General features: G+C 47.7%; 1 protein-coding gene across 2 annotated transcripts in view; it reads left to right on the forward strand.

The window, feature by feature from the left end:
- LOC138569240 (meiosis-specific coiled-coil domain-containing protein MEIOC-like) overlaps positions 1-25,974 on the forward strand; it is a 458,384-nt gene that overhangs the window by 363,958 nt on the left and 68,452 nt on the right. For both annotated transcript variants that reach the window (XM_069647056.1, XM_069647057.1), the window contains exon 6: positions 19,895-20,075. In XM_069647056.1, coding sequence (XP_069503157.1) covers positions 19,895-20,075 — 181 coding nt within the window. The remainder of the gene's footprint in view (positions 1-19,894; positions 20,076-25,974) is intronic.

Consider the following 25,974-nt stretch of genomic DNA (forward strand, 5'->3'; position numbering starts at 1 on the left):
TCCACAACCACAAGTACTGAGACGACAACGAGGAGGATGGATTTGGTACAAAATAACAGGAGCCTTAAGCTCAACATGTGTGCTAGTTGTTAAGTGTATGTGCGCAGGACATTTAAATATGAGAGGTGTGGTGGTTCAGGGGAAGACGTCTGATCTTCTGCAGAAGCTTGCAAACGCTGGAGACATGAGCTGGTGTGGCGAGCAGTGAAGCTCGCTAGCAGAGAAGGAGAGATGCAGTGTGCGAGCAGGACATGCCGTGGAGACGCCAGGATCTGTCAGAGAATCCCTGGGTGTTCAGCCGCTCGAAGAGGCAGCACTCTTTACCGAGACCTGAAGGGAAGCAGACGTGTAGGAGCAGAACCGTGAAGGAAGCAGGAAGGGTGCCTGAGCAACCCAGAGTGGGAAGCAAGCGGCAGAGCCACGCTGCGGAAACGCGAACAAGACTGAAGACGCTGCACAGAGCAAGTGGGCACCCCGGGGCATTTCGGAGACTATGCTAATAATTTGAATGTTATGAAATTGCTAATACAGAAACAACAAGAAGATTGTTTGAAAGCAGAAACGACAAAGTGCAGACCAAACCCCAACATAGGAGTGCACAAAATGCAAGTGTGGGGAAAAGCTTAATGGCAGATATACTGATCCAAGAATGGTGTATGCAGTTTTGGTGATGGAGGAACTTTAATTCTGGCAACGGAAGGATACCAGGTAGTTGAAATCACACAAGAAGGGGAGTAGTTGGAAATGCAAGAGAAGTTCTGGCAGAAGAGCACACCAGGCAGTTGGAAGTGTATAAAGAGTCTTGGCATGTGGAGTATACAAGGCAATTTGCCAACCTACAAGAAATGGTAAAGGACAATGCTTGTTAGACAAAGAAGGAACTTGTGTTAAAGAAAGATTGCTACAGAACTTGTTACCTAACATGAGTATTGTGAACCAAGGAGAGACGCAAACAAACTGTTATTAAAGAGACTGCCTTCCCATTGAAGAATCCAGGGAAAGGTCTTCCATCTTGGAAAACATTTATGTTGGAACCATTCTATTTTTCTTTTGCAAACACCAGGTTGAAGACTTTTACTTTCTCACTTTATTTTTTTTATACTGTGAGGGTCAGGATAAGGACGTTTGGACACCAGGACGGCTTTATAGCTTCTGACATCCTTACACCGAAGATTCTTAGTTTTTGTTTTTCGGTACTGAAACTCCTCTTTAGAGGAGGGTCAGAGAGGCATTTTCCCAACCCATTTTCAGTTGAATAAAAGTCTTTAACCAAAAACATGACGATGCTGTGCCTAGCTTTTATTTTTCACCTTTCAGTCTGTTAAGAGTGTTCCCTCCTGTGAAGGCTGCAGCCCCTACATGGGAGCTCAATGTCTTTATGTCAAAATTGACAAGTCCTCCTTTTGAGCCTCTTCAGAGTTTCTCGAACGTTTTTGTCTTGGAAGACTGCCTTTCTGGTGGCTATCACTTTGGCCAGACTTGTTAGAGTTACAGGCTCTCTTACAAACCACCTTATTTGTCTTTCCATCAGTCCAAGGTGGCGCTACGTACACGTCCATCTTTCATGCCAAAGCTACCGTCCAACTTTCATTTGAACAAACCTTTAGTTCTGCCCGCCTTGTTCCCAGCATTCTCCGGCAGAACGGACTATACATTTGTTGGACTTTTGCACAACTTCAGTTCTTTGTAACATTTGTACCTGGTGGGGACAAGGGCCAGCTCTCTCCAAGGCTTCCATTGCCAGGTGGCTCTCTGGCTGCATCACATATTGTCAACGGCTTGCAAACAGGCCGTTGCCAGGAAGACGGAGAGCCCATTCCACCAGAGCCGTGTCTTCTACTATGGCGTTCCCCTGCTGGACATTTGCAGGGCAGCTACATGGAAACTGAAGGAGCCAAGAATACTTTCCAGCTGCAAACCCTCGAGACTGCAGGAGACCCGTTGGAAGAAGGCCTGGCGACCAACATCTGTTGCTGTCCTGGTAGAGCCCTGTCTTGTGGCCGATCTTCAGCAGTCCCTCTAGGAGTTGTGACCCTTGTAGTGGAGGGAACATCCATTCTCGATGTTAGCTCTTGAGTCCTATGAAGAAGAGCCTTTGGAAGGGCCCCTGGACCACCCAGTGTCTGACCAACTCAGAGTTTGGGCTACGGTGCTACAGATGTTGCTATTTCGAGTTGAGGCCTGGAACATGGGGCATCTTCAGCTTGTGCAACAAGACTTACCTCTGTGAAATTCGTCCCGAGATAGGAGGCAAAGTCTGACTGCGGCAACTCAATCCCTTTGCGTCGCTGTGCATCGGTGGCTGACGTCCGAAACTGCTTACCTCTGTCCAGTGCTGTCCTTGGAGGGGCACTGCGTCAAGTTTTTTTGAATTTTTCAATGGGAAGACCTTGCACCAACATTAGTCCCTGACCGGAGAAATGCTATAAAGTTTTCTATTAGTTTGGCTTTGCCATTGCTTTTTCACACAAGCACTCAAAGTTGGGGACACATTTATTAACTTGTCCCTTAACACTTGGAACTGTTCATTGGACCCCAGAGACCATAGCTTCATTTTTTTCCAGCTTCACAAAAATGTATGAAACTTTGCTGAACTTTGGGGCACAAAGCCCCATACATCTTAGAGATGGACTTCTGAAGTTGGGATTGTATCTCTGTGGACCTCTAGTGCTTCTACTAATCTGTACCTTCCTTTTCAGGGGTTTGATATGTATTTTGCCCTATTCCAGTGATTGTGTATATGGATCCTGTTAGGCAAGATTGTGTGCAGTATTCTTTGGAAGACTACAGAAACCTTGACCTCCTGGCAATAGGAACCCAACCTTTGGTACAAGTCTGTACTACATAGGTCGGCAGTGTGGCTGAGCAGGCCATATATGTGAGCAGTAGGGTTGTAAAGGTTTCACAGTGACAGTTATTCAAATAAACACTTGCACTCAAGGTTTCTTGATTAAACAATTATTAATTTAACAGTCAGTTATATAAGCCTTCTTCAGAAGGGAGCAAAACATGCAACAATTATAATATACTTCAAAACACACTGTTTCTCTAAATCAGATGATACCCATTGGGGATGGCACACACACTTCCTACACTCTGGGGTGACTTAAATAGCTAGGACACTGTGGGCATTGATTGATCACTGGTACATTTAGAGCAATACTGAGTTTGGTGCAAAGGTTAACAATTCAGAAACGGGTAAGTACCTTTTTAGACCTTCCAATGTCAAGTAAATTTAACCCTTTCCAGGTAAAGGCACAGAGTCAGAGGTAAGAAGAGTCTCTCAGGAAGCAAGGACAGCCAATGTTAGTTGAGCAAAGTCTAGGGGAGCTGAAGATCTTCTTGGCAGGTAACAAAGTCTTGCACAATGGTTTAGACAAGTTTGTAGAAATAAGATTCACTTGAAGAGCCACAAGCTGAGAGGCGTTTGAGGGGCAAAGCTGCAAGCTACTCTACAATGGCAACCAAGACAAGTCTCAATTGAGAGCAAGTAAGTCTACACAACAAGAAGTCCTCTTAGGTTTACAGTACCTTTTGTTAGAAGAAAAATGGTTCCAGCTGGCTTCTGTTCCTGTACAGCTCTGCAGATCCTGGTGTTCCTGGGCCTCAGTCGTGGGGACAAGAGGGAAGATGTCTGTGGACTCCTGCACTGCAATGAGAAGGCCAGCGGCAGCAATGGGCAAACTTCAATTCAGCGGCACTTCGCGGTTTCAGCTCCTCACGTCTACAACAAATAGCAACACTGCGGTTATCGGATTCCACTTCAGAATCTCCTTGCATCTGGGGTCCAGCACTCTGTTGAGGTGGCTCAGGCTTGGTCGGTCCTGCTTCAGGGTAGTCCGGAGAATCTTACTGGCGCTCGGGTCCGACTTAAAAGCGATCCACTCGGTTTGGTGTTCCTCTCCCTGGCACTTTGGTTCCAGCAGCAGTGGAAGTACAGCCAGCTTCGAGTGGATGTCCAGGCGAGTTCACTTTGGGGTTGATTGGTCCCACCAACCCACGGGAAGAAGTCGTCCTTGCAGGGCTTCTCTAGTCAAAATGAATTCAGAGCTTCAGCATAGCAGGGCTTCACCGGCCAAACCCAGGAGTTGCAGCAGGCATCTCTTCCAAGTTCTTCTTCGGATTCCTTTGTCCAGTAGTCAACTCGGCCTTCCAAGCCAAAAAATCCTCGCCTTTTTATGCAGGTTTCTCCCATTCGTTCCAGCCTAGCTGTCAATCACATGGCAGGGTGGCTGTCCTCCAAGGACAGCCAGCTGGCCAATCACCTTTTGGGTGCATTCCTGTAAACAAGGGGATTAAGCACAGGGAGTTTCAGGCACCTCCCTCACTTCCTGCCCCTGCCAGACATACTGGAGCCAGAGGCAGGCTTCACTCGTGAATCCAGTCAAAGACGAAACAAACAAAGATACCAAATCTGGTTTGGCGCGCAGAGTAAATCTCAAGAAGGATCTTTCCAACACGAAATGGTGAAAAAAATACGACCGGGCCATTTTGACAAAATGGGCACCCATGGGTGCTTTACTGCAGCTGCGAACGCAGCCTGCGGTAAAAACTCCCAATGGTAGTGAAAAGTAAACTATTGCCACCAGCCATTAATTATACAAAGTGTAACATAAAAATGTTACATGAGAAATTAGAGGACGGGGATACTAAGTAACCCCTCCAGCATCCTATGGTAAGATAGTGTGTGCTGGGTCTAGAAAGTTACAAAATGTAAGTAAAGTCAATTTCACTTCACTTCACTGCTCTTGGAAACCGTTTCACCAGGAGAAGGTTTTTAAACCTTTGGGAAATCAACGACTTCCCTGTGCCACTGCACTGAAGGTGCTGTGTGTCACCGTGCAAAGATGATGCCTATGGCGTTTTTCAGACTCCAATACCAAAAGAAAAAATGCAGAAAACACATAGAATTAAAAGTACAAAGTCCCAAAATTCAGTGAAAGATCTGGGGGTCTCTAATGTGGGAGGAATTTAGCACTAAACGGAACATTCTCCCTAACACACTAACTTCAGAGACAGTGGAGGGGTGGCAAACTTACTTGTGTAGGGGCATCTAACTTCATTACTCATTGTAATGAGACTATTTTAGTGCAGCTTCAATGTTAGTCCGTTAACCTTTAAGTCTGAGACACCCATTTCTTGCAGATCCTGAATGTCCTAGAAAGTGTGAAAATGGCAGATGGTGTGCAATGAAAGACTCTATATCATAGCATAACAGGAGATTGCAAGATTGCAGGGTGTGGGGCAGTACTTTGGACAGCCCAAGCATCTTCAGTGGCTGGGAGCAACAGGGGAGAAAATGTAATGTTGGTTCTACCGCAGTCTGCTATACTAGAATCTCTGGTGCACTGACTGACTGGCTGGTGAGACTATGTCTGCCTGTCAAATCCAGTGTTACGAGACTGAGGGGAGGGCCAGTGCTGCAATAATGCAGTTCTATGTGGCAGTATTGGAGCTAAACTGTCCTATTGTAAGGGTGTTAACATAATCCTGTATAAGCACTCCAATTTGTGCAGTTGAAGTCGGAGTGAGATTACATTATTTGCCCAGGATCACACACTTGCGCTAAACAGGGAAGCAGGGATTTTAACCCACTTTCAATTTGGGCACAGCCACTTTCTTCCAAACTTTACTTGGAACAAATATTTAAGTTTTGAAATAATATTGCACTATAGAGTTTACGTGCAATATACACAAATTGCATCGCAAAGCATCATGACAACATGTAAATCCTTATAGCAGTATGTTGGGCCAAAATAATATCAATGTACCTTTATTTTCCACATCCTGAATTCAAAAATATGAGATGCAAAGGCAAAATATCCCGATTTACCCACTTTATTTGCAGCACTTTAAAACACATAAAAAATAAGTTGTGTCATAAAACTCACTTAGGTTTCGAGATTTGTCACAAACCTCCAGCGTGCTATGTATGGTTTAAGAACATTCAACTAAGGACATCTAAGCAAACTTTACTTTTCAGCATATCAGGCTATTAGACGCTACGGGTACGATCACATTTTCAAAGGGTGCATGCTTTATTGTGTTGCTCACTTTAACTGTCACATCATGTATAAGAAAGGCTGTGCTGCTGATGACAAAAGAAACGTGTTTCCCAAAGTCAGTCTTTCTGAGAAACAGGCTGCGTCCCACATGTTCATCAGGGACTCAGCCTGTGTCTCTCAGGGGGGCTGTGACTCTGGGAAAGAAAACAAAATGCGCCCAGAAGCATGTTTCTGATCCTTTGAACTGTTTTTAATTTCGTTTTTATTTTCTCTCCGACAGCCTGGACCATGCAAGATTAGATCAGATAACTGCTATCCGATCTAATCTTGCATGGTCTGGGCTGTCAGAGAGAAAATAAAAAGGCAATTTAAAAGCGCCAGCAGCAGAAAGGTGGGATGCTCACCTGGCTGGTGTCGCCACTTCTGTTGTGTTTGTGGCCTCCTCCTCACAGCTTACTCTTCCTCTTGAAATGACAACCAAAAGTACGTGTGTGTCCTCCTATTACAGCTTACTCTTCCTCTTCAAATGAAAACCGAAAGTAAGCAGCAGTGGAGTGATGGACACGCCGGTTTCTGGAAATATCTCCCAGAGCCGTGGGGACGGGTGAGCCCTGGATGCATGTCTTCGAGACAGACTGGGAAGGGAAGGGTCATTCATGACAACACTTTAAATCTGCCTCATGGCAGGAGCTTGCTTGCTACAGTGCCATCTGGTGGTAGAAAGTATTTTTTTTCTTTTCTTTAATAAATAAATACAACATACACTATGCAGTAGACAATTAAATCATCCGTATTGGCTATAATTGCATGCGTAAAAAGGCACAATCCGCACCTTATCTGGAGGGCTGGTTGAAACTAAGGAGCCTTCTACGAAGTCCATGAACACTTCTACTAACTCTAAGTCTGATACTTACTTGTTCGTCGAGAAATCACCCTGGAACTCTGACTTTCCTACATGTCTGCCTTATCCGCACCTGCATACAGCTGTCCCCCTTCTGCCTTTGACACTCATGCCCTAGAAAAGCTAAGCACTTATAAAGGATGGGCTTTTGCAGAGAAATAACAAGTGTTGAAAATTACTTAACTTGCTATGTGTTAGTGGAGTAGGATTGATTCCTGAAACCGAAAAAGTTAGTGTTGCAAAGTTCTTACTTGCCCCGCCCTACAGATAAGGGGTGTATTGGCCACTTTTACCTGCTCAAAATTGGCAAATACTTAAAAAATAGGGAGTAGAAATACCCCCACCGCCACCCAAAAATGGAGAAAAGACATCTTGCACCCCTGCTTTCACTCGCAGAGTTCCATGAATGTATGGACCAGTAGTGCACGTATTACCACAGGAAGGAACTACTGTTGCAGCTGCCTGATTGGAATAAGTAAACAAGCATTTTTTAATATGCATGTATAACTAGGTGCAAAGAAATGCATATTTTTCAGTTAAAATATATTTTTAATTGCTTATAAAAAAACTCACATTGAGAATTGCAAATTCAAAAGTTCCTAAATCGCGCTGCTCTGTATAATTAACCAGTGAATGCAATTGTGGGTTTAAGGAAATAAGTCAATTTAATGTAGAGCACGAAAAAGTTTACACAAGAAAAGCAATGTGGGAATGAAATCAATATAGTTCTCCAGCATGGGATCTGGCATGGATTCACATGCTCATGAATATTCCCCGTCGTCAGGCTGGGAATCCTCGGTAAAGAAAAAATCAGTATCAGTTTCGTTTCTGAGCTGTCTTTCTTAGTAATAACCAATCACTGAACTCTGGGTCATACTGCCCCCAGCCAATGACTGCCCTCTCCCTAAGCCCCGCCTCTGGCAGCCATCCTCAGATTTTTACCGCATGCTCAAGTATTGGGAGTCCTTGTGCTTTAGCTCTCGAGTTTTTGCTGCGTTTTCGTGCTTTTTCAGGAGATTCTCATTTTTTCGGTTTAATCGAGCCTCAAGCTCCACCTTTTCTACTTCCGATAACGGGGACCCATTTCGGAATTCTTCTACGCCCATAAAGGGTGAAGTTTTCGTCGAGTTTACGCTTCTTGGAGGATTCTGGAAGATCTGCAGCCTACCTCAACGGACATGGCCCAGGACAAGGGAAGCTCGACGCCTGGATCCAAACTGTTCAGGTGCTGCCCTGGATGCGGATTACAAAATGTTCTCAAGGAGGACGAGCATTCGCGATGCCTCTACTGCCTTCATGAGGACAAGACGTACGTGGAGAAGGACTGTGCGTTCTGCAAGAACCTTTCGGAACGGACCAAACAAGACCGTCGTTCCCGCCTCGCCGCCTGGCTGGAGAAGGGCACAGCAGGTGAGAAGGTGAAGAAAAAGTCTGAGCGGGCTTCTAAGTCCTGTGAGGGCGCCCCGGCAACGGGGGCCCAACAGAAGGCCAAGCACCGCGAGTTTGCGGGCACTGGGAGCGCCGAAAGGTCGGGCTCTTCGGCTGCCAAGCAGGGTGCGACTTCCCCGGCACGGTCCACCACGAGCCAGCGCTCTGGTTCGGGGAAGAGGAAGTCCGAGAACCCGGGTAAACTGCTGGAGCGGCCCCGGTCGAGCTCGAAAGGGGAGCGAGGCGCTGACCCTCCCCCCAAGGCGAAGGCCCAGGATGCACCGAAGGTGGTGAGGGCCTTGATCCAGCCGGCAGAGGCCTCTATCGAAGTGGTCGCTGCGACCCTGGCGAAGACGGCTGAGACTACGCCAATGGAAATGGCCTCTGGGCCCAGAGTATCCCTGCCACCGCGGAGGGAATCCTCTTTCCAGCCCATCGTTAAGACCCCCGTGAAGTCCCCGGCGGAAAAAGAGGGGGCGGAGGGGCTGGTGGCCATTACAGACTCGGAATCAGCCTCTGAGGGGCGGTCCCCGCTGACGTGATCGAAGAGGGCCCAGTGGAGCGGCCATCCCGTCCGTCGCAGCCATTACCCGAGCCCCAGGATAGCTTGGCGGCCATTTTGTTGGCAATGCAATCCTTATATACCGAGATAAGGACGAGATTACCACGTACCCCGACGAAGGATCCAGAACCAGGCCTGTCGGGAAACCCTCCGAACAAGCGGAGGAGGGTCCACCCCTCTCCGCCCTTCGTGCCCGTGAGGCCTGTGGACCCCTCAATCCTCTCGCCGGACCCTAGAGAGGATACGGCGACTGGGACAGACGGCGGCGGCGATGACACAGCGGACATCCTGTCATCATCCCCCGCCCCCGCGGGCTTCTCCAGCCGACGAAATTGGCTCCTTCCACGCCATGATAACCAGGGCATCCGAGCTCTTCCAACTCTGCCCTGAAGAACAAACAAAGGAAGGGTTTCTTTACCAACGACGAGAGGCCAAGAGGAAGACGGTCCTCGCGGTGCCTTTGCTCGACGACATCTGGGACGAGGGGCTTGCTGTCCTCGAGAACCCTTCCACGACACCCGCCAAGAGGGACAGGTACGAGAAGAAATACCGAGTCCCCGATGCTGCACCCTTGTGCCTCAGAGCCCAGCCCACGCCGGACTCTGTTGTCTCGGCAGCGGCTAAGAAGAAGGCAGCGGGTGCGGCGGCTTCACCTTCCACTTACCCGCCAGACAGCGAGGGCAAGAAGTTGGACTCCATGGGACGACGAGTCATCTCGTCGGCGGCGACTATGATTAAGGCAGCCAATGCCTTGGCGATCGTGGCCCGCTACGACAGGGAGCTCTGGTTCAAGATAGCTCCCCTGCTAGACTTCCTACCTGACAAGAGGGCGGAGGCCCTAGAAATTCTGCAGGAAGGCGAGGTGGCTTTGGATCACGCCATAACGGTGGCAACAGACATTGCCGATACCAGATTTCGCCAACTGGGCAACAGTGTTTGCCTCCGACGACGAGGATGGCTCAAGGCGACAGACTTTCGCCAGGACGTCCAGACCAGAGTGTTGGACATGCCGTTCGACGGCAACAACCTTTTTGGTAAGGCGTGGACGAGTTTCTACAGGCCATCAAGACCGACTCGGAGACGGCCCGGGCCCTAGGGGTGCTTCAACAGCGACGGCCCTTTCGGAGCTCCGGAGGCAGACAGGGTGCCTCCAAAGGATCCAGCGGTGGCTCCTCCACTTACCGCCAGGTGGCCCGCTCCTCTTCCCAGGAGGCCTACAGAGGTTGCGGCAAGCAAGGGGGATCCCGCCGTCGGTGGCAAGGCCGCCTCCAAGCAAGACTGACCCGGCTGTGTCGTCGGGCCCCCACCGAAGCACCCCGGTGGGAGGCCGGCTGACGAAGTTTGTCAGCGTGTGGGAGTCCATCTCCACCGACCGTTGGGTGTTGGACACCCTGGCCAACGGGCACTCGCTGGAATTCCAAAAGAAGTGCCCTCGCATTCCTCCCGTGGCCAGGAAGGAGAATCGCTTCCCTCAACTGCTGTTGGAGGTAAGAGTGATGCTCAAGAAAGGTGCCACCGACCTCGTCCCCAGGAGGCTCCGGGGCTCCGGAGTGTACTCAAGGTACTTCCTCGTCAGAAAGAAGACAGGCGGTTGGCGCCTCATCCTGGACCTGCGTCGGTTAAACAAATACATCGAGGCACAGAAATTCAGGATGGTCACCCTCCAGCACGTGCTGGGACAGCTGGAGGAAGGGAACTTCACATCGTCATTGGACCTGGAGGATGCTTATTCCACATCCCCCATTCTAAAAGGGCACAGGAAGTTTCTCAGGTTTGTGGTTCAGGGATGCCACTACCAGTTCAGAGCCCTACCGTTCGGATTAAAGTCGGCACCCAGGTTATTCACCAAGTGCCTGGCACCAGTGGCAGCTGCACCTGCAGGGGATCCACGTCTACCCCTACCTGGACGACTGGCTAATCCGGGCAACGACAAGGGAACTCGCCGTCGAACACACAGCGAGGACCGTCCGGTTGCTCACAGAACTGGGGTTTGGTATCAACTACCCCAAATCCCACCTGGTTCCATCGCAAGTAGCACTGTTTCTGGGAGCGAAGCTCGATACAGTGGAACAATTGGCCTCCCCGTCGGAGGAGAGAACCAAGACCATCCTGGGCAAGGTGCGGCGCCTGTTAGCCACGGACGTGGCCAGGGTGAGGTCCATCAAATCCCTTCTCGGGATGATGTCCTCATGCATCTATCTTGTACCCCTTTGCAGACTTCGGATGCGTCCGCTACAGGAGTTCCTCGACGCCCGCTGGTTTCAGGCGACGGGCTGCTTCGAGGACAGGATCCCTCTCGACGAGGAGTTCCGTCGGGCGATCCTATGGTGGGGTACCCATGCTCACCTCACTACAGGCATGGTCTTTCAAACCCTGGCGTTTCAGTTGATGGTGACGACGGACGCCTCTCTGGAGGGTTGGGGGGCCCACACCGGTGATCTCCACGCAAGAGGCCTTTGGCTCCCGGAGGAGAGGTCTCTCCACATCAACATTCTGGAGCTCCGAGCAGTGTTCTGGGCGCTCAGGTCGTTCCTTCTGTCCCTCAAGGACAAGGTGGTGAGGATCTTCACCGACAACACCACCATGATGTTCTACATACGGAAGCAAGGGGGCACCAGATCCCCAGCCCTATCCAAGGAGGCCCAGGATCTGTGGCACTGTGCTGTCGCCCAGGGGATGTTTCTAGTTCCCTTCCACTTGGCATGAATAAAAAAAACACTTGCCGACTCACTCAGCAGGGAGCTACGCTCGGGCCACGAGTGGGAACTACGCTAGGATCAAGTGGATCGGCTCTTTCAACGATGGGGCAAACCCCAGATCGACCTGTTCGCCAAGTGCCAGAAGTTCGCCAGCAGGTTCCCGCAGCCGAGGAGCATGGGCGATGCTTTCTCGTTCCCCTGGGATGGCCTGTTTCTATACGCGTTCCCTCCGTTGCCGTTGCTGCTCCGTCTCATCAACCAGCTCAAGAAGTCCAGGTGCAGAATGATCCTCGTCGCACTGGCGTGGCCGAGGCAGATCTGGTTCCCGGACCTTCTGGACTTGTCAACGTCCCCACCAGTCAAGCTGCCGGCAGACGCAGATCTCTCCAGAGAAGGAGGCGCCATTCTCCATCACGACCCACAGTCGCTGAACTTGCAGGCCTGGCTCCTGCAGCACTAGAGTTTGGAGCGTACGATATCCCGGCTGACTGCAGAGAGGTTCTTGCAAAAGCCAGGGCGTCCTCAACTCTCAAGTGTTACGGTCATAAGTGGAAGAGGTTCTCGGTCTGGTGCCGTGCACTGAAGATTAACCCTCTGCGGATTACGGCCCCTCAAGTACTGCCGTACCTACTGTCGCTGGCCAGAGCTGGACTGGCTCACGACTCCCATCAAAATATATCTGGCTGCCATCTCCCGATATACCAGGACTATGAGATGGGCGTCCTTGTGGTCTCATCGCCTGGTGAAGGAATTTATGAAGGGACTATTCCGATCGTTCCCGCCAGTGAAGGCTCCTGCCCCGGCGTGGGAGCTTAATGTGGTGCTGACCAGGCTCATGGGGGCCTCATTCGAGCCTATGCATTTGGTGCCTTTGAAGTTCCTGTCATGGAAGACGGCGTTCCTTGTGGCCATCGCCTCTGCACGACGAGTGGGAGAAATCCAGGCCCTATCTTGCAAGCCTCCATACTTGACTTTTCATGACACGAGGGTGGTGCTGAGGACGCACCCCTCATTCATGCCCAAGGTGCCGTCGGACTTCCACCTCAACGAGCCCTTGGTGTTACCAGTTTTCTTCCCGTCGGCTTCGACGCCGGCCGAGAGGACTTTGCGCTCACTGGATGTAGCTAGAGCGCTGAAGTTCTACGTGGACCGCACAAAGAGTTTTCGGAAGACGTCACAACTGTTTGTGAACTTTGGGTCTGTGAATCAAGGGAAGGCTGTCTCGAAGATTTCCATCTCCAGATGGCTCTCCGGCTGCATCATGCACTGTCACCGGTTGGCAAACCGATCGCTGCCCGGCCGTCAGAGCCCATTCGACCAGAGCGATCGCTGCTACCACAGCGTTCCTGTCTGGTGTGCCCCTGCTGGACATCTGCAGGGCTGCTACGTGGAGATCGACGCACACCTTCACAAGATTCTACTGCGTCGATCGGGACTCCAAGGAGGAGTCTAGGGTCGGCCAAGCAGTTCTGCGCAACCTGTTCGCCTAAGGTGAGCCTGGTGAGGCGGTAAGAATTGCTTAATGTTGAGTTTTGGATGTAATGCTTAATGTTTAGCCTTTGCCACCTCCCGTGGTTGTGCATGTGTATACTGCTATGTATTCTCTTGTTCATGAGCATGTGAATCCATGCCAGACCCCATGCTGGAGAAGGAACAAGTTACTTACCTGTAACTGTTGTTCTCCAGCATGGGTCTGGCATGGATTCACATGCGAACCCTCCCACATACCCCTCTGCAGCTCTTCACCTGGTCATACTGCCACTTTGCTTGCTACCAAATCTGAGGATGGCTGCCAAAGGCGGGGCTTGGGGAGAGGGCAGTCATTGGCTGGGGGCAGTATGACCCAGAGTTCAGTGATTGGTTACTACTAAGAAAGACAGATCAGAAAGGAAACTGATACTGATTTTTTCTTTACAGAGGATTCCCAGCCTGACGACGGGGAATATTCATGAGCATGTGAATCCATGCCAGACCCATGCTGGAGAACAGTTACAAGTAAGTAACTTGTTCCTTATATTCACTATTACAAAAATTGTTTGCATACACTTGTTAGATTCCGATTTTCAAATTAGTTGCTGAAAAAGTCCTCGGGTTATTTGAGGACAGTGCTCCTGATTTTTGAAAAAATCCTCTTGAGTTTATTTCGTTCTGGACAATTCGCAGTTTAGTCAAACATTTCTTGTTTGCGCCAAACAGCAAGTCATTACAATAATCTAGGTGCGATAGAATCGCAGCATGGGCGAGAGATGCACAGTTAGTCTCTGAGAGAAACGGGTGGTTATTACTGAGTAAGTGGAAATGGTATGAGCAAGATTTGAGATCCGGCTAACATAGGCGTCCGCCCTAAGCGCGGAGTCCAGGTAGAACTCAAAGGCCTTTATTTCTTCGGCAACTGGAATGCTAGTCACGAATGACAAGAGGCTGTTAGTCTGGTTTCAGCTTGCGTCTTGCATGGGGAAGTCCAAAAATCAAGAACTCAGTTGTGTTGCTGTTTAGAGACATCCACTGATGGTCCATCTAAGACTCTATCTGAGAGTATATGTGTCTAAGACGTATCAAGACTTGCTCATAATTGCCAGAGTTCCAGAACTAGCTTGGTGTTAGCGTAGTTCGTGAAGAAAATCTAATTCTTTTTTAGGATGTTAGAGGGGGGGCCTGATGTATAGATTAAAAAAGTGGAGACATGCAGGCCCCCTGGGGAACGCCACAGATAATAGGTGATGAGACAAACAGTTTCACCACCAACATGCTCTAGAAACCTGGTGAGATAGGAAGGACTGAATCCAGTTGATAGTCGTCACAGCATAGACCAACGTTTCTTAAGGTGGAAAGGAGACCGTCATGGTCCAAGAGATCGAAAGCGGCCGACGGGTCCAATAGGACCAGAAGGCCTGCATTTCCTTTATAATGTTAAGCATATTGGACTGAAGGTCGATGAGGGCTGTTTCAGTACTGTGGAACGGTCTAAAGCCTGATTGTCTAGAGTGCAAAATCCCAGTAGTTTCGATAAATGCTTGGTATTTAGTGGTTGCGATTTTATCCAGAATTTTCAACAAGAGGTTGCAGTTGGTCTAAACCATGTTTTAACATGAGGAGTTAGTGACCGCCTTAATAGATGTGGTCACTAATTTAAATTTAAAGGAGGAATTGGCAAAACGAACAAAGGAGTGAATGTTTCCTTGTTCGCAAGCACTAGTTTGGGAGGAATATTATTTTCCGAGTAGTGTGAAGGCTGTATGTCGGCTAAAGTTTTAAACTTCTCAAGGACGGTAACTGGGGTAAATAAAAAATCTGGGATGCTCTTCCGTAACAGGTTGAGGCATAGGAAGTGTGTAGGTGTTCCCTAGCCAAGTCAACTTTGTGCCTTTTTTAAGAACTTTATTTTCAAAAGCCAGTCATGGTTGGACTGGGTAAAATAGTAAAGCGCTTTTCGAGGATTTGAAAATTTCAAATCGGTTTTTATTTATTTATTTTTAAAATTATTTGCCTCAGAAATCTGTTGGGTTGAAAAACATTTTTTGGCATAAAAATTGAGGATTCAGAAGTTTTTCTAAAATTTTCCAGTTCTTATTTACTTCCGACGTACATTTGAGCCATGTAGATTCTGCTTTCATTTGACTTTTTTTCCAGTAAGTTAAGATCTGATCTGAAGTAAACCGTTTGTGATAGTTCGTATTATCCCTAATGGTTTTAGTCCTCATGGGAGCAAGTCTATTCATTAGGCAGCCTGGTGTGGAGTTGAACACGTTGACTACGGTTTCTGGCGAGTCAGTGTTCTGCGTAGAGAACATGATGTTGGAAGAGGGTCCACAATCTTCGAAGGGCTGTTAGTAATGGAGGAGATGCACTCAAGAGAAGGAAGCGCTAGACAGGGCAGGTCAACACTGTTAAGTTAACATGCGCCCGGAAACAATGGTGTCGAGTGAAGGTTGTCCGCTTTAACACAAACAAATTCTACAGGAGTGGCAGGGCTAGCGGAGTCAGGACAGGCCCCGGTAGTTTAGGGTGTTGGGGCATTAACGGTATGCATGTCATCTAGGAGTCCCGTAGAGTCCGAGGTAGCTAGTGGACATGAGGATGAAGGGTCAGAGCCAGAAGTACCATAAATACCCCTTACTATATCAGAGACTATATCAGAAACCTCATTCGTTGGAACTGGGAAAGTGTTTGAGGAACAGGCTAGACAGGTTAGGAAGGACAGAGCACACAGAGTTTTGGGGATACATCGAATTTATCATGCAAGTATTTTTGGACTATTGGCAGGCGCTTCGCTTTCTGTGCGGCCAAGAAATTATTCAAGCCGCCAGGAAAGCCCAGGTTGAGGAACGGCTGAAACACATTAAGTTGATAACCTTACCTAAACCTTACCTTACCTAAACCTGATCTCTGCGTTGAAGAAAGCCAAGTCGCTGTGTCGTGGTCTAGCGGAGACTGGCTTGACCCAGATGAGCCGGCGCAGAAGCTCCAGAACAAACTGGAAATGAAACCCAAGTTGATCTTGGTAATGTAGTCCACAAGGACTGCCGTAACAAAACCTAGATGGAAAAGCAAGTTACTAAAGTGAGTGCTTTCCTCTCTGCATGTGTTGCACAAAGGGGCGAGACCAAACACACATTGCCTAAGGTAGTTTTATGAAGTCCCTTGTGTGGACTTTAGAAAAACTGTCCTAGCAAACACTTCAGGGGGGCGCGGGAGACTTGGGCATAGGAAAGATCTCTACATTCTAGTTACAGTTAAAGGGAGTGTTAACCGACCCAAAGTGGAGATGCAGAGAGGCCTCGCTCTGTTGGAGAAAATATTAAACACTTGGCTTGGTTGTCGAGGCCTCATTTCACAATTATATAGGGAAATCACTAAGCCAAAACCATGTTAGGGGCTGGTGTGGCAGATCAAGGAAAAAAATCAGAGAGCCCTTCAGTCAGAAATACCAGACTTGTGGTCTGTGCTATGTAAGAGCATACATAAAACGTCCATAGCTTGCCAATCCAAATTGCATAGCCTGAAATGGCTGCATAGTTGGCAGCAGTATGACCCTGTGAGGCTGTCCTATGATGTTCCCCACCTCTAGCATGCTTTGCTGGAGAAACTGCAGAGGCGAGTTAGGATCATACTGGCATATGTGGTGGGGTTGTGAAAAAGGTCCTTGGCTGAATCAAGAACCTGAAAGGGTACTGCAGAGAACTTGGCACACTCATGGTGCTTTTTGGCTTGTGGGAGGAGGAGGTGGAAGAGAGACTGTACCCCACACTTATGATGCTTGCGAATCTGCTTAGAATCATATGCTGTGCATATAGTCTGACATCTAATGGTAATCGCAGAGTATTGCATCTTGTCTTCGAGAATCGAAAGGGGACGTCAACATGGGCGAGCTTGTAACACTATCCCTAATGTGACGTGTAATGTACCCAAAACCTCTCGCGCGTCGAGGTACTTTGGATAGTTTTTTCCCACCCAGCTATCTGGTCACCTTATGCGGAGCTCGTAAATTGCTAAATTTGTATTTCTTTGTCCTCAACCGTTGCTCATTTAATATTAGTCAATTCTTCATCAACTACTACTCCTGAACCAACGCCGAAGACGACTGCAGATTTTGGTGGCTGGTGCTTCGGTCGATGTTGTCGACAGCTTGGCCTCAGCCCTCTGTCCATGCCTATACAGTAGGGAGAGTGGGGCTCCAGAGTTTTGAATCTTTTGTAGAATGCATTTCCTTTGCCCCTCTTTTCCCTTCTGGTTTTGCTGTCGCTTTTAACCTGAGCTATGGACAGGACACCTTTTAAATTTTGCCCTTCTTGCTATGGCAAATATCCATGGAAAGACACTCGCCGAAGGTGTAACAAGTGTCTACTTCGTTATCACGACGAGCGAACCTGCAATTGCTGCCAACTTTTACGCACAAAGACGATATAAAAAATCAGCAGAAGTAGCAGTGGGCGGCCATGCAGCAAGCCAAGAGTAGCTCCCCCGTCGGCGCAGGCGCCTCGAATGACGAGGATGTAAGCGACAGCCATGGCTCTGATGCAGAGGCCATTGACCTCTCTGCGGAACAGGCAAGTTCCGAGGGATTTGGCCCTGGCCCACAGGCCACCGGTTCTGCTATGGGGAGACAACACCCAGGCAACAAGGACACACCCACACCACGAAAGGAAAAACGCACAAGCCCCCGAACCGCTTCGACGGACTAGTCAGGAAGGCAACAGACACCAACGGGACCGTCGGAGGTTTCGATGGAACCCACCGATCACTGATTGGCTGCCCTCCTCACAAGCGTCGATACGGCATGCGTCCGGGCATTCAAGTCAAAAGGGCATCAGCCCCAAACACCATAAGAGCACCAAGCCGCCTCAAAAAGAAAACCGTGACAAAGCCATTGGGCTCGTCAATCACTCCCGATATGTCAGAGATACGGAAGAGTCTGGCAAACATTTGGGTGGCAAATAAGCCAAAGGACACATCGAGAAGAATATTCAGATGGGTCTCCGCCCCTATCTAAGGCACTGACTGACAAATCTCAACCGCCTAGAGAACCCAGTCCTCATAAAGAGTCCTTTCCGCCTACAGAGCCCTCTGGTTCATCCCTATGGACCAGAGATAGGTTTGAGGGATACATGAACAAGCTTTCCAAATTTGTAGATTTTTCGGAAAGATGCATCACCCCTAAGAGACCAAGGGAGGAAGACTCTTACGCTACTTTGTCAAAAGTTTCAAAAACTTCGTCAGTTCCCTCATGAGGAGGTGTTTGAGCTGTCAGAGCCTGAAGTATTCTATTAAGACCCCTATGATAAGGGAGAGAATCCCTTTGAGGAGACGGCAGACTAGTGTCCAGACTGGGGTGCTCAACAGCCAGTAGGCGAGGCACAATGGCCTTCCATTCCCACTACTCCAGATCCAGACACCCTATGTATAGATCGTCCTTCCTCCTGGAGTTCCGTACACACCTTTACAAAACACTACTGCCTAGATACACACTCTAGGTCTGATTCTCAGGTGGGACAAGCGGTATTAAGACATCTCTTTTACTACTGTTCCTTCACACACCCCACCATCATCTCTGGGCACTGCTGGCTAGTCTATGCACAGCATGTGTTTCTAAGCAGATTCACAAGCATCAGAAGACGTGCATTACCTATTGTAATAGCATTTCAGATGATTGTATCCGCTTGAATTCACATGCGCCCACCCTTCCTCCCCCCTCGGAGTAGAAAGAACATAGAAATCTTACTATTTTCTCTCTATCTGTACTCCCTCACGATAGTAATAAGGCTCCCTCACGGCAGAAAAAACACAACCAGAGGGACCTCGACACGTGAGGGATTTTGGATACACTAAACGTCACGTTTGGGATAGTGTTACAAGAACGCCTGTGTCGACGTCCCCTTTTGATTCTCGAAAGACAAGATGCAATACTCTGCGATTACCACGAGATGTCGGACTATATGCACAGCATGTGAATCTAAGCAGATTCAGAAATGCTTTTACGGTAGGTAAGGGGGGGGGTTACAAAATGGTGAGACACATAGCCATGTTTCACGATAACACAAGGGTCATGGTGCTGACCTTGAGTCCTTTTAGGGAGAAATATGCCAGGAGCTGACAAAACAGGAATGAGATTCAGCTGGAAAGATTTGAAATGTCCGGTCCTCCAAATGGGAGCCTGAGGTATCCAGGGAGGGGAGATGGATGGGTGCTAGGGATTTATGATTTCTGGAAAGGTTGAAGACATTGTTGTGAAAGCTTTAAAATGCATTTTGTTTATGGAAACCCTACAATAAAAAGATGTTCTACAGAAGAATTGAGCTATTGTTGGGGACCATATTCGATGTGTATTTTGCGTCAGTGATGAATTACCCACATATTGCATATTTAGGACAGCTGTGCTATTCCTTTTGCTATGTGATGTCTTCTGAAGCAAATGTTTAAATCTTCAAGAGGCAGTGCAAACCTCATACATATGATCAATATCTGCAGAAATATGTTTCATACATCGGTGGAGTCTGACATTCCATAGGTCGAGGGCAAATACGCTTCAACTGTACTAAATTTTAGAAAATCTGTAAGCGATTTATAAAATCTGCTGAGACTTTTGAAAAGTCTGTCCACTTAAGAAATCTGCATTTCCTGCAGATGAATCTGCCCCTCAGGTTTGGACTGTCTCTAGTCATGAAGGTATGGTCCAGTTTCTTTTGTCTTTGCAGTACTATTTGATTTGAAGCATTTGTGGGGCGCTTATGACCAAGCAAGCCAAGTATATTATTCTTGTGAAGATTATTGGTGAGTGAATAGCCCAATCTTTTTTCTCTAGGTTGTCACACTAGTAGCAAAGATGGAAAGACTGCGTGGTTCTTCGCTTCATGGTAACATACTCCTCACTCTGGAGCATCACTTAGAGGCCATTCATGTCACACAAGCTCGTCGAAAAGATGAGATTGTTAATGCAGCTAACCGCCAGAGGCAAGGGGCTCCACGTTACAACAATGAAAAAGGTAATTAAAGTATTTTTCTCAAAACATTTCTGAAAGTCTTGTCTTGATTATTATGAATGACCATATGATTAATATGGCTTTCACCCCCCAATGTGTTGGCGGTCATGGCTTTTTACTGCCTGCAAGCCCGAGCCCAGGTAGGCTCACGCAAGGGCTGTGGGCTGCTAAAGGTCGTGTCTGCCTCCCACGGTGTGGGTGAAAGATATTCGCGCTGCAGGGTTTATCCACAGCCAATCTCCTAGGATGAAAAAAAATAGATAAAAGATGGCCACCGCCATAGGGAAAAGGGAAGGCGTTAATCTTTGCAATATGTGTATGGTGCAATTTTAGTATTTTCAGATCATCGTGCTTTAAAATGAAAACTATCATGTGGCACAACCTTGGTAGCCTGAGGCTTAGGTCATTGAAGGATGTTAGTGATGTAGTAGAAAAAAGCACGCAATTGTTTTTTTAATAAAAATAGATTACATGCATGAAATGGAAATCCAGTATCGAAGTTGGGTTCTTCATGAATGAAGATATGCTTGTTGAAGGAAGCGCACAGCAGAACCAGAATCTCAAAGGAGGCAGATTGTACGCTGTCCTGATTAATTGTGCATCAAAAAAGGTGGTTGTGTTGATTTATACCGTGCACCGCTACCACCCATGGGCAGTCTCCAGGCGCTTGCGTGGCTCTGCAAGAGAGGGGCCTGGGGGTGTTACTGGGGATACAATGAAAGGATAGGTTCAGTACCAGGAAGGGGCTGGTGTGTCTTATTGTTTTGCTTGTGGGCGTTGGTTCAAGAGTCTGTGTGTTGTGACCATATGGGCACGACTCTGCCTCGGATGTGTGCTAGTGTTTGTGTTGGTGTGTGTGTCGTGTGATGTTGGGATGGATTGTGGTTGTGCGCTCTGCTTAGTTGTATCTATAAGGGGTTCAGATTTGCGGGTGGCTGTTTTGTGTGTGACTATTGTGTCTGTATGTAATTGTGTAGTTGACAGTTTTATGGAGTGGGGGTGGGGGGTATCCTCTAGGTGTGCTTCCAGTATCTCAGAGTTGGTAGGGTGTGAAAAGAATGTATTCTTGGTGTGTATGTGTAGTGTAGCTAGCCCATAGTCTAGTCTAGTAGCATTGGTTATGTTTGAGGAGCTGCAAGGGGAGATGGGCTAGTAAGTCGGTCAGTTTGGTGGAGCCTCTGGTGTGACTTTGGTTGCCGCTTAATGGTATCTACCAACTTTCTTGGCTGCAGTTTGTCAGCCAATCTCACCTTTTCTCTAGGTCTGGGCTGTCTTCCTTTGTGCTAATGGTCACAGGTGGGTGGTTGAACCTAGTGTGTTCCTTGTTGTTCGTCCAGGTGAGTTGTGGCTGTTGGGTGCAGACCAGATGTCCGGTTGGTTCCAGAAAGGGTGCGCAGCAGGAACTCTGACTATAGCGGGTAGGGTGCTGTCGGGCGGCTCTGGTTATGGGTGGGCGGATTACAGTGGCCCTAGTTGTGGGTGGGCCAGTTGTGGGGATGCTAGGGATATAGTGGTTTCCCTGTCTGAGTTTCCTTGGTGTATAATTGGGCGTTGGTTGGGGAAGAGGTCCTTCTTTTGTAGCTCAGTCTAGTTGTTGGGCGTGGTTGGGCTGCAGGGAGGAGGTGTGGGTGGGGCAGTATTCTGGTCCTCTACGCTATTGCTGCTGTTATCTGTGACTGTGTCCCTTAGTGTATTTCCTTTTGGTCCGTGATGTTATTGCCGCCAATGTCCCTTTGTGAATGTCATGGTCTGTCAAATAACCAGGTTTTGAATCGTTTCCTGAAGGTGATGTAGTCTTCTGTGGTTCTAATTTATTAGTGCATGGTATTCTAGAGGTTTGCAATTAGACGTGACAACGCTGTTCCTCCGAATCTCCCTTTTTCATGTTTTGTTTCTATTTGTGGGTTGTCGCTTGATCTTAGGTTCCTTCTCGGGCAGGTAGTGTCTGATCTTGTCTTGGTGGAATTTGGCTCATTGTCTGTGCAAGGGCTTGTGGGCGATGCAGAGTGCTTTGCGCTAAATGCGTTTTTTAACTGGTAACCAGTGTAGGTTTTTAAGGACTGGAGTGATGTGGTCTCTTCTATTTAATCTTAATAGAATCCTTGCTGCTGTGTTTTTCACCCTTTGGAGTTTATTGGTTTTCTGGCATTCCTAGGTAGAGGCTGTTTGCGTAGTCAATTTTTGTAAGTATCAGGGATATGATTGTGAGGGAAGGAGAGGTATGGGAGTAGTCCTCCGAGGAGTCTTAGGAGGAAGAAGCATTTTTTGGTGATTGTGTTGACTGGCGGTTGCAGGGATAGTTTGTTGTCCATGAGTATTTCTTGGTTATTTACTATGTTGGAAGTCTGGGTTGCCTGCGTTGATTTCTGTGAGAGCATTATTTCAGTTTTTGCTGGATTCATTTTGAGGTCTTTTGTCATCCAATTGTATATGTCTGTGAGGCAGTTACTTTGTTCCTGGGTTGTGTTGCTCTTCACAATCAGTTGTGTGTCGTTGGTGTAGTTCTACGTGGTTAGTCCGTGGGTTTGAATGATTTTCATCAGTGGGCACATGTAGATGTTGAAATGCAGAGGGGGGAGAGTCTGGATCCTTCTGTAACTCCGCAGGAGATATTTGTGGTCTTTGAGATGAATGGTGGTAGGTAGTTTCTTTCGGTTCAGTTTGTGAGGAAGGAGTTACGCCGCATTCCATCAGTCTTTTTATTAGTGTTACATAGCAGATTGTGTCAAAAACCGCTGATATGTCCAATAGTATGAGGGCCGATTCAGCATCATCTGCATTCATTTTGAGGTTGTCCCATATTGATAGGAGCGCTGATTCTGTTCCTCTCATTGGTCTGAAGCCATCTTGTGACTGGTCGAGTATTCCGTTTGTTTCAACGTATTTAAGTAGGCTCTTGTAATCCTGATTCTCCAGGATCTTCACTGGGTAGGGCAGGTTGGATATCAGTCTGTAGTTGCCCGGGTCTTCTGCGCTTGGATTCCTTTTTTTAAAAAAATGTTATATATTTTTTATTTTGACAGTGGTTTGACGTATGCTGATTTGAAGGCAGATGTACGATTCCTTTTCTGGAGCGATAGGTTCCTTAGGTTGTGGTTGAGGATTTCTTTGAAGATGTGGGGAGTTGAGGGGAACAGGGGGACCCTTAAGGATCCTGCAAAGTTGGTGTCCTTAATTAGAGTGGGAAAGGTTTGTTCTATGATTGGTTATAGGTTGTTGAGTTTTGCTGTAGTATGTGTTTCGCCCCTGGTCTGTGGTAAGGCAGTTGTGGTTGGTAGCCCAGGTTGTGTTGATGGTCTGCTGGATTGTTTGTTTTTGATCTCAGGTGGTTGGTGATGTTGTCACAAAGTGCTTGTGTCGGGCTGATGGATTTCTTGCAGGGCAGGTTATTCTTTATCTCTGATTTTGAGTTCTTTCTGTGGAGTGTTTGCAATTTAATTCTCATGGCATACTTTTTTTTTTTTTTTGCCTTGAGAACAGTAGATTTGATAGTCTGAGCTGTCTTTGTATTTAATTTTGTCTTGCTGGTTGTATTGTTCTAATCATGCTTCCATTTTGCAGCATTTTTTTTTCTTTAAAGTTCTTCTGTGAACCATTTTGCTGCCAGGTTTTTTGGTGTGGCTTTGAAAGGTTTTACTGGTGGCAGTGTTTTTTTTTTTCTCTGCATCTAGGATTTTCGGTGGGTTCTGTGCTGCATGGTGGGGTCGAGTCTAGTAAGTTTAAGGTCTCGCGGCTTCGGTTCTTCAAGTTGCTTTTCTTGTTGGCATGGATTATTTCCTTTCTGGCCAGTATGCGGGTTTGGAGAGTGATGTAGAATGGTATCAAGTAATGATCGCTCAATAGCATCAGTGTAGGTGGCACAGATGTGATTAGTTCTTCTCTGTAGAAGTTTGCATCCAAGGTGTATCCGGCGTAGTGGGTGGAGCCAATAACGATTTGTTTAAAATGCGATAAAGTGAGTTTGCTGTGGTTTAGTTTTGTTTTTGGAACCAAATGTTGAAGTCTCCTAGTATGACTAGGTTGTCATGGTAGGTTAATAAAATGGCGGCAGAGTCTGCTAGTTTTGTTGTGAAGTTGCGGTTGTAAAATGGTGGTCTGTAGTTCAGGAGGAATACTATGTTGGCTTGGTCGTTGATTTCGATCTTGATGAGGAGGGATTCAGTCTTCTACGTCGTCTGGGTTGAGTGGAGTGACTTGGACGTGTTCTTTGTATATACCTTTGATTCCACCTTTCGGTTTTCTCTCTTATGTATTAATTTAAAGTTGTCTGGTATGGCTTCGTTCGCGGTGGCTTTGTAATTGTCCGATAACGGTTTTTCTATTAGAGCATGTCTCTGCCGCCTACATTTAGGTCATGGATTTCTGTTGAGTGTTTTGCCATGGATCGAACGTTGAGTAGGCTGCAGTGTAGTTTCATTATCCTTTTAGGTTGTTTGTATTGTCAGTTTGGTTCGGTGTGTTGTCGTTTGGGGTTCTATTGCTGGTTGTACTCTCCTGGTTGTGCCTATTGGGAGGGGGAGTTCTTTGGTTGTCAGTCTTTTGTCGAGTAGACTAATTAGATTAATGGCAGGGTTGTTTGGTTTTGGTTTGTTCCGGCTGGTGAGTTGTGTTGGCGCCTGTCATTTGTTCCGATCTTTGGTGTTTTAGGCCGTGTAGAGGGTAATGGATTCAAGTCTGTCCCTGATTCTAAAGGATTGTTCCAGGAGTTGTCCAGGTTCGGTGGTTTATCAATTGTGTTAGGTTTGGCATCATGGTGGGGTCTGTATTTGTTTTGCTTCTTGCCTGTGGGTTTGTTGCTGCTGGTGGTCTCTTTGTAGCAAGGTAGCGAGCCAAATACTCTCTGCTCTGTTCTTTGTATGCATCATTGTGCCTTCTGGCCTCTTCTTCACCGGGTTTTTCAGTCAGAGCTGTGAGATCCTGCTGGCCGGCACCTTTCTGTGTGGCTGAGGTTTTCTTTTTATTTCTGTTCATTCTAGCTTCTTTGTCTTTCTTGTGGCGAGGCATAATGTTTGGGCTGTAGGTTGGGTTCCTTTGAGCGGGAGTCCTCTTTGGATTGGTATGTTTCATGGTCCTTGGGGTAAAGTCTTCACTGTTTGCAGTTAGTTGCTTGTAGTTGGAGTTGTGGTTGTTGAACCAGGGGCTGTTTACCCTCGTGGTTTGTCCTTTACTGGTTTTCCTTTGTGCCTACAATACAGTTTTTGTTGTCTTTTTTGGGGGGTCATTTGGTTGTTGTTGTAGGGTCACCTCTATCTTGTTCAGAGGGTTGAAGTCAGTGAGCCACCCGGTGCAGTTCTGGCTAACTTTAGGTGGTTGGGTTTTTGCGTAGGTTCAGCTGTTTCCCACCTCTGAGTGGGGATTGATAGGGTGGTCAGTTTTTGGGGTTGACTATGGTGTGTAGTTCTGGTAGATGTTTATTAATAAGATTAGTTGTTGCTAGGGAAGAGGATAAACTGTGTGACTAGCTATCCGTTACAGTGGTGGAGACCATGTGGTTTGTATCTATCGGTAGAGGGAAGACCCCTAGGAGTGGGACAGCAGAGTGGATGTGCATCCCCTGGGTTGGGGACACAGCAGCAGTATTGGGGGGGGGGGCTAGGATAGAAACACTCTGCTAAGGTGGGCGCTAGCTGGAGTACGAGTAACCAGCTGTGGTGAAGGGTCTGGGCTGGAGAGACAGCAAACAGTCAAAGGCACCTGGACCCGAGGTACACGGGGAGTGGGGAAAAAGGCCAGGCCGTGGGCACAACAGTAAAAGCAGCAACACCTAGATTTGGGATACCTGACAAGTGGGCAAATTGAGGGCTCAACAGCAAAAGCGGCAAACGCCCAGATTTGGGACACCTGGCAAGTGGGGGAAGCCTTAAATGGAGACGCAACAGTAGGGGCAAGCATACCTAGAATG

This window comes from Ambystoma mexicanum, chromosome 2q (assembly GCF_040938575.1).
Source record: "Ambystoma mexicanum isolate Mex_15411 chromosome 2q, UKY_AmexF1_1, whole genome shotgun sequence".
Lineage (NCBI taxonomy): Eukaryota > Metazoa > Chordata > Amphibia > Caudata > Ambystomatidae > Ambystoma > Ambystoma mexicanum.